The 8,718-nt window shown below is 52.2% G+C and overlaps 1 protein-coding gene across 1 annotated transcript in view; it reads right to left on the reverse strand.

Annotated features, from left to right (window-relative positions):
• The window catches only part of CPD (carboxypeptidase D), a gene marked incomplete at its 5' end in the record, with an annotated part of 22,656 nt that extends 14,299 nt beyond the window's left edge, over nt 1–8,357 (reverse strand). The window contains 2 exons of the mRNA XM_010156238.1: nt 8–102; nt 8,110–8,357. Coding sequence (XP_010154540.1) covers nt 8–102; nt 8,110–8,357 — 343 coding nt within the window. The remainder of the gene's footprint in view (nt 1–7; nt 103–8,109) is intronic.
• Nucleotides 8,358–8,718: the final 361 nt, after the last annotated feature.

Here is an 8,718-nt window from a genome sequence, read left to right on the forward strand (position 1 = left end):
ACTGCTGCTGAAGCTCGGAGGTCGGTGGGTATTTGCAGCAGGACAGCTCCAACGTGATCTCAAAGCAGTTGGCCCACACATAGTTGTAATCCTGCATCCCACCTGAGAAAATGAGGCAGAGACATGTCCTAAGAGCAAGGTACAGACACCTCTCCACAGCATGCCGTTTCCCTGTCCTTCAGCCCCCACGGCATCTCACCACGATGTCACCCCGGCACCGGAGCGAACAACCTAAGTGAAAAGTCAGATCAGATCATCGTGAGCCTGCGCTGGAGGAGGCTGAGCTCCGTTTCTCCAGTAACCGGCATGCTGAGCCATTCAAATCAGCCTCAGACACTTCAAAGGTGACAGTCCCTCCAGCCGTACTGCTCTGCCAGCTGGACTCAGCAGCACAGCACTTGGAAATTCATACGGGTTCATTTCACTGAGAAGACGTTTTCCAGATACTACAAATCCTGGAAGCCAGGGAAGGCACGCTGGAGTTTGAACATTACCACTGTCGACTCCTTTGCTGTGCACTCCAAGTCACCTTTAGATTTGTGAGGTTTTCCTGCAAGCGAGGTTACTCCACCCAAAATGAGCTTCAGGCCCTCATACAAAAGAATGCACCAGCCTATCAACCTGGGAGGGGGCAGCTCAAATCTGCATGGTGAAATCAGTTTCAAGGACCACACGGCTGTTATCCCAAGGTCTCGGCAAACTCTAGGTGAGAGGAGAACAATGTTTCCCCTTCTCTACTTCCTCAGCTGCTCTTTTCCTCCAACTCCTTATCTGAAGGCTTCTATTTACTTGATAACTAGAGCAGCCCTAGCAGAAAGTCTGGCAAAGTGTGACATGGAAACAGCACACAGTGAGCCGTGGCAAGTCACCTTCAGGAAGCTCTCCTCTTGACCTGGGAGGGCAGTGATGCCTCCCTCACTGCTGAGGACTCCTGTGACCCCACAACAGCCCGCTCCTGCAAGAGGAGGACAGGACACAGACTTGTCCACCTGGAAAACTTGTTCTTTTCCCTGAGCGCTGCAGCCAAGTCACCCCATTTCCTCTTTTGAGGCAGGAATCTTAATCCACTGAAGGATGTCGCAGCACCCGGGGAGAGTTTGCTAGCTTAGTGTTAAACCAGCCAAGCCTCCACGAGCACCAGAAAACCAGGAGTACGCAGAACTGCTCCCCAGTGTTAAGCTCATCTGGCTATTCTTGCCCTTCAGAGAAACCACAGGTACTGCTGTGAATCAACAAGCTCACCCTGTTCCAGCAACTGTCCCGACCCTGTTTGCTGAAGTTGACGTTCAACCCTCAGCACGCAAACCTGTTTCTCAAACCGGAATGAATCATGTGCCAGCAGGACCTGAGGTCTGCGGCTATCAACACTCATGATCTGGAGCTCAGACGCTGGCCTGCTGCTGAAGACTGCAAATGTTCAGCCCTCTGAATGTTCACGGGAGTCTTCAACAGCAAAAAAGGACATTCCAAAACCACCACGAGTCTGTAGAACAGGTTTTGGAGTCATCCTGACACGTGACTGCAGCCAGACGTCATGGCCACACGAGAGGATCATTCCCCCACCCCGCAGAACAGGCCGTTGTGGCAGTATGGAAAACGCACCACGCAGTTTTACACATACTGATAGTATTTTCTGGGCTACACAACCTTATACAGTGACAATCCAGACAGACGGCTCCATCCCAGCCGGCACAGAAGCACCTGGGACCACTCAGCCCAGTTCAATCGACTGAGCGATTCCCACCAGCGTCAGGCGGACACAGGCGCGCGGGCAGCGGGTCTCTTCGGGATGAGCCGAGGAAGTCAAGCTGGCTCTCAGAAGCCCATCTGCCATGGAACAGCTATACATGTGCCCCACAGGAGGCAGATGCAGACTTCAGGAGGAAGGAAAGCAGAAAGCCTGTGCCACACGCCATGGCACCGGCCTGCAGGACGCCAGCAGACAGCTCTGCAAGAAATGCCCACTCTGTACTCCCACCCTTCGCTTTGCACACCAAAGCGCAACATTAGCGCTCTTCTGAGAAACCCCACTGGCTTTTTCTGAGCAGTTGCCTAACTGTTCACAAGCCAGGGATCCTCCATGGTGCTGGCCAATTAACCTGCCAGAATGGATCAATACCACGATGCAAATGCACTACCGGTTGGAACGAGTCCAGAGGAAGCGACAGAGATGCCCGGAGAGCTGGAGCCCCAGCTGAGAGAGTGGGGGGGGGCTCAGCCTGGAGAAGGGAAGGCTCCAGGGAGACCTTAGAGCCCCTTCCAGGGCCTGGGGGGGCTACAAGAAAGCTGGGGGGGAGTGGTGTGGTTTACAAGTGCAGGGAGCGACAGGACAAGGAGTAATGAGTTTAAACGTAAAGAGGGAGATTGAGATGGAACATCAGGAAGGAAGTCTTCCCGGAGAGGGTGGGGAGGCACTGGGACAGGTTGCCCAGAGAAGCTGTGGATGCCCCATCCCTGGAAGTGTCCAAGGCCAGGCTGGATGAGGCTTGGAGCAACCTGGTCTATGGAAGGTGTCCCTGCCCATGGCAGGGGGTGGGACTGGGTGGGCTTTAAGGTCCCTTCCAACCCAAACCATTCCGTGATTCTATGATTTACAGAGGCCATGTCAATGCACGGCCAGGAAAAGCTGCCAGCAGCACCTTCCCAAGCAGGGGAGTCCTCTAATACATGTGATGGCTGTGATCATTCATTGTCCCAGAAGGTCAGGGACCGCTGCTCTGAACTCACCAGCTCCACCACACTCAGGTAACGCAGAGCTGGATGAACAGCATAAAGTAGGATTTAGAACAGACCCCTGGGAAGATGCGCGGGGTGGTACCAGATCAAAGATGTCCCAGTTCCTCTCAATTCTTCTGGGAGCCTGCTGCTAAGGGAACACGAATCTTTCCTTGTCACAAATCAAGTGCCTATTGCCACCAGAAAGAGCACTGCAGCTTGTGCATAGGTTGAGATCAAAACCCGAGAGACTTTTCTGTCCAGCACAAGGGGCCAAAAAGTGTTTGAGGACTTTAAAACTCTCAAACTCCGTTCAAGAGGTTAGAGGAACAAGGCCTGGGAATCTGATACGTGCTCAGTTTTATTCAGCTCCTGTTACCCAGCTCGGAACAGTAACCCCCAGCGGGCTGCTCCCTCGCCAGTAAACACCACGCAGAGTGAAACAATTTGCCAGCCTATAACCATCTGTTCCTAGCAGGACGCTAATGCATTTGAAAACATCCATACGTAAACCAGAGCCATTACGAAGCATATTTAGTGCTTCAACTGCCATTCAAGCAAATTTAGGACAGATGCTCACCCATAATAGAGCAGCAACGGACTAAATTAGAGCTTGCTACATCAGTTTTGCTAAAACTGCCTCTTCAAGAAAGTAGCCCACTGCATGCTTGAGAATTTGGACTGCATCCGCTGCACATATTTGGCCTTCACGCGGCCCCGTTGCAGAGCAGGACAGTTATTTTTACAGCAGATGGAATTACGTATTTTTCCATGTACCATCTGCACAGCCTCTCCTGGCTACGCAGACGATCTGGAGGTGTAAAGAGACTTGTACACAGCCTCCCATCAGCAGGGCAGAAAAGGCACGCCCAAGGCAGAGGGCTGTCAGACTACAGTGCTTCTACCCTACCTGTCTCTTTGGGTAATACCTGGGATAACTTGCTGGATTTATTCCAGCAGTTTTTATTCACAGGGTGTCTTTCAGCCCACACTGGGTAAAGCTTCGGCCTCCCAGCGAGGCATCATACCCGTTTTACCAGCGAGGGAAGCAAAGCAAACGTCAGCAGCTTACCGTCACAGCAAGCCAGTCCCTGGCTGGCAGCAGGTCACAGAAATGCTGAGAACAATCCCTTCTGCTCCGTCGCACTCCTTGAGCTCCAGGACTGCACTTCAGACAAGGATCCCAGCCCTCCTGCAGCACAAACGCTGCAAAGTTCACGCTGACAGGCATGCCTCTGCTCCCTGCCAAGCTCAAACCAGGCAGGCGAGCAGAACGCAGCTCTCCAGAGGCGAGCCTGGGGACCCAGATACCATAAATACCCCACGTGCCAGAAGAAGCCTTCCCAGCCAGCCAGGAAGGACGACTTTCAAACTGCACTATGCAGAAACCTAATTCCAGCTCTTGCTGGAGCAGACGTTAGGAGATAAGAGACCTGCAGCTCAGTAAAAGCAGAGAAACAGTCGTGTCCGCTCTGGTGAGAGTGCAGCGGGCACAAAGCAAGCGAGAGACGTGGTTAAACACGGGGCACAAGTTGCTTACTCTGTGGACAGAACTGACAGTCTCGCAGCATGAGACCAGTGAGCAGCGGCGCCAAACGGGTCCATCAGTCTGAAGCCATTAAAGCTCAGAGGAGGTGAGGTTTCAGCCTCCAGCTCCAGCAGCTGCATCATGGCCCGGCAGCCCTCAGGGCTCTCTCAAGGAGGAGGGCAGAGTCTTTGAGAGCTGCACCACCACAGCACTGCCCTGCAGATCGTGTTAGATGTGCAAAGAGGCATCACACCCTCGAACCATCAAGCCAAGACTTTTCTCAAGGAGAATTTTGATGAAAACGCAAAGACAGAAGGGCATTGTGCATCTCCCAGAAAGACGTGGCTGAAAACTTCTGCCGTGCCCAGGAAACAGAGGACACCACAGTGATGCCACAAGCATCTGCTGTTCTCAGTGCTCAGTTTACTTGCTCCAAGTTTGATGCCACTAAAAGCTGCTCAGAAGCTTGGTGTAGCTACTAACCACCAAAACAACCTAGTAACCACACACCTCTCCTAAATCCACTTTCAACCTGAGAAGTGTCTCGTGGTAGGCACCACAAACGCCTCAAACACTCGGACATCAGAAAGTCAAACAAGCAAGGAAAATAACTTTGAGGAAGGGACTGCAAATAATGACCACACCTTCCAACGCTGCCCACAAAATACCCTATAGAACCTTACGTTGAATTCAGTTTCTGAATCGGGTTCTTTACAAAATAAAGGCAAGTGTCTGTCCTTCCTGCTGCTAAGACTTAGGCGTTTTCTTAACCGCTTTCCAAGCATCACCTGGACCAAACTTGCATGTATTTTCTTGATCTGAACCAGCCACCCAGTGGTTAAAACCCCCAGACGTTAAAAAGGAAGGAAGAGTAAGAGCGTGTACAACAGAGATAGTCTCCCAGTCAGAGATGTGCTTATCTACAGCAGCTGGAACGCAGAAGCCCAAGGCGGGCGTCTGGCAGAGCGCCATCCTTCTCTGCGCACGCTTGACCTTAACAATGACTCCAGTGCTTTGTACTCGCCACCTCGGTTTGACACACGTGAAAAGGTTGTTTGCAAACTCTAATGAAAGTTAATGGGGTCTGGCACCAGCAGAAACCTAAACAAGTAACTCCAGGCCAATGAATCCCATGGCAGCTGGCTTTCCAGAATGTTTGATTTCACATGATAAAACGTGGCAGGAAAATTTCCACCTGTTTAGACATTATGTTCTCATTTCTTTGTTTTTCCTGGCTTTAATTCTCCTGGAGTCTGCAATCTCCCCTGGCACAACCTGATCTGCAGGCCACAAGCGTGTGCCCCGCACCGTTCACAGAACGGTGTGCTCCGGTTACCTCTAGAGCTCAGCCTAGGGACCTCCCTCAGGCTACCGGGATTTCCCCGGCCTCATTTTTACCACACGTTTATATTCCACAACCACTGGGAAAGACCTCCCGGACTGAGTACGAGCCTCAGCAGCCCTTGGCACAGAGCTGAGCGAGTCAGATGACTCGATACAGCCACCGCAGTGGTTTTGCCGCTGTGTACGACTCCCCTTTGCCTGCTCTTCATCCACCACTAAAAAGAAACGTTAACACCTAAAACCCCGAAGGCACACAGTAACTTCACACAACACCGAAACACACGTGTACTGGCTTCTGCGGTATCTGTTAGTTCAGCCGAGCTCTTCCCGGGATCTCAGCGCCCAGGGGCGACACTTCACCTGAACTCCTCAGCCTGGGAGGTGCTCCATGGGCTGCCACCACCCTCCACGTGTGCACCTTTAACATCAACAAGACGTAAATTACCACTTCGGGGAGAAACCGCACAGGTTCTGCCACCCCCAGCAACGCTCCCTTCTGAGAACTCGCGTCAGTGCGGGCTCCCCGTAATCTCTGCCCGTGAATCCCCTACAGCCACCAGCACCGAGACTGTGGCTCATCACAGAAAAGGGTTTATTTTCCGCAGAAGCTGGAGGCTACGGGGCATAACGTAGGCCACAGTGACGGCGGCACAGAGCAATTGGGTCTTCCATTCACACCTTGCCATTTCCTGTGAAAGGAAAGTAGGTGAAACCACTGCTCTGCTCGCTGACAGGGCAAAGGCAGCCCAAAAAGCTCGTGCTCCAGTGCCAGAGCCACTAGCTGGGTGCCTCACATCCTGGTGGAAGGGCGAGAAGTTAATGCTGGAGCGAAAAATGCCACTCACTGGGGGCAGAGGAACAGAGACTCAAAGCTCTGAAACCTCCCTGCCTTCAGAGCACACCCATCCCGCTTGTTACAAGGGCAGAAAACCTCAGAGCTGCAGCCAACAAACCTCCCGAGATGTTTGCCGATAACGACCGCCACCAGCACAAGGCAGCGCAGCTCATCCAGGATATCCTGTTCCCTCGTAAGCAAATTCACCAGATTACACAAACCCTTCCTCCTGCTGGACTTTCACAGCTGCAGAGTGAACCTTGAGCCAGCAAACACTGGGGCTGGTGCGCTCGACGGGGCGGAGGGAAGGAGACGGGGGGTAGAGAAAGAGGCAAGATGGCATCGTCATCGAACACGACATCTGTTTGACCAGTAAAATGCTGGGGAATGATTCAGCCACCGCTGAAATCAAGACTTCCTCTTCCAGCACAGAGGTGATGTGTTCAAGCCCAATACTGGATCCTTCTCCCTCCTTCCCAAGCAAGGTGGACAGAGGATTAAGACAGGACGCAGCTTGAAAGCCCGTATTTTTGGAAAGACGCTGTCTTATTAAAATCTGTTAAGCTCTTGAGGATGAACAACACCCGATTTCACTGCTTGCTCAGCACTCCTGCCATCATCTCTCAGCCCTACCACGACGGAAAGCAGAGCACCCCAGGTACAGCAAAGCTCCACAGCTGTTTCGGGTCATTTATGCAAGGTTATTGTTGTGTGCTCACCACAGCTGTTTCTGCGCTGCCTGGCGAGGCCGCGGTTGTACAACATCCGCCGAGGGGGCACGGCAATGGTGTCACTCCTAATGACACGGCCAAGATTCCTCTTCCCCCCAGCCCCCAGAGCCTTTTCCACGAGAGCCTCTTGTCACGTGAACTGTCATTTAAATCTCATTTTCAGCAACAGGAATGCGCACGGCGCAGTCTAGTGCACGCCCGAGCCAGACCAGACACCTCCACACCAGCAGTAGGGTGGCACCGGGAGGGAATTTGCTCATTTTCGGAACGCCTCCAAAGCAGCTGCCTAACAAAGGGAGCAGGAGTTCTCCTAGAAGTCCAAGCAGACCCAACTGTGGATCCCTTCTAGATCCCACCGCACTGGTGGTAGAGAACAGGCCGTGCCGGTTGTTGCTGTCTGCACAGGTCTAACAGCAGAGCAGTTCCCTACCCCGCTTTCAGCCAGCTGAGACCATGCATTTAACCCATTTTACATAGTTTTACAGCAGGCTATTTTATCATCATTTACAAAATTACAAGTTTGGAGGTTAAAAAAGCCCTCACAGAGTATTAGCATTGGTTTAGTGCCTTTAACAATAGTTTCCTCTTTCCTGTATCAAATTTTAGTAACTTTCTGGAAACCTAACCACAATTCATTTGGGAAATGAAGCCCCCCCCACATGCAGGGTAACCCTCCAGCATCTAAGGGGGTCGGGAAGAACCCTCCAGTTCGCTGTGATCTCTTCCCTACGAACATCTCCCAAGCTGTGATTCATCAAGCACTTACTAGTGTGCCTGTGATGCCACTTCCCTACGTTTAACGCTGCTGGAACACATTCAAAGTTAAAAATATCACTTCACCCACCATCCTTTCCTCTGTGCTAATCACCACTGGTTTGGATGTCAGTTCCCAGCGGGAGCAAGAATCCTGCAAGACAGTGTTAGGTGAGCTTGCAGAGGTCGGCAGCACAGCTTACCTTCCACATCATACCACTGGGCACCGTTGGTGATACCATCCTGGAAGGTCTCTCCCTCCTCGCCAGGGCAATTGGGTTTGCCAGTTCTCATGATGGGGTGATGCGACGCGTAAGCTTTTGCCAAATATCTGAACACTTCGTCATCAGCCGATTTACTGTAGACTCCTGTGGGCTTATGCGTGGGAGAGTCATCATAGGGATAGCTTGCCACCACCGAGCCACCGTGAAGGTTGCCAGAGAGCAGAAACCTGGGGTGGAGAAGGAGAAGAGAGTCTTACTGGAACAATTTCAACAAGAAGCCAGCTACAGCCACACAACTAGCTATTCTGCTGCCTTCCCACCCAAACCGTGGTTTCAGGAGTCTCCAAACTCTGTTTGGGATCAACGCGGCGGAACGGGCCCACTGGACGAGCTCCCCAGCAGTAACGCGACTCTGGAATAGGAAGCGCTGGAGAAGTCCTGTGGAGCTGCAGCTACACCAAGGTTATGTTAACAGATCCACACTCATCCAACACCGAGTGGGCTACGGAAGGGACACATCCCCTTGTATTAACACCAGCCTTCGACACAGCAGGACCATCAGAGGAAGTCAGCACATTTTTGCAATAA

Source organism: Eurypyga helias, unplaced genomic scaffold (genome assembly GCF_000690775.1).
Source record: "Eurypyga helias isolate BGI_N326 unplaced genomic scaffold, ASM69077v1 scaffold19357, whole genome shotgun sequence".
Taxonomy (NCBI): domain Eukaryota; kingdom Metazoa; phylum Chordata; class Aves; order Eurypygiformes; family Eurypygidae; genus Eurypyga; species Eurypyga helias.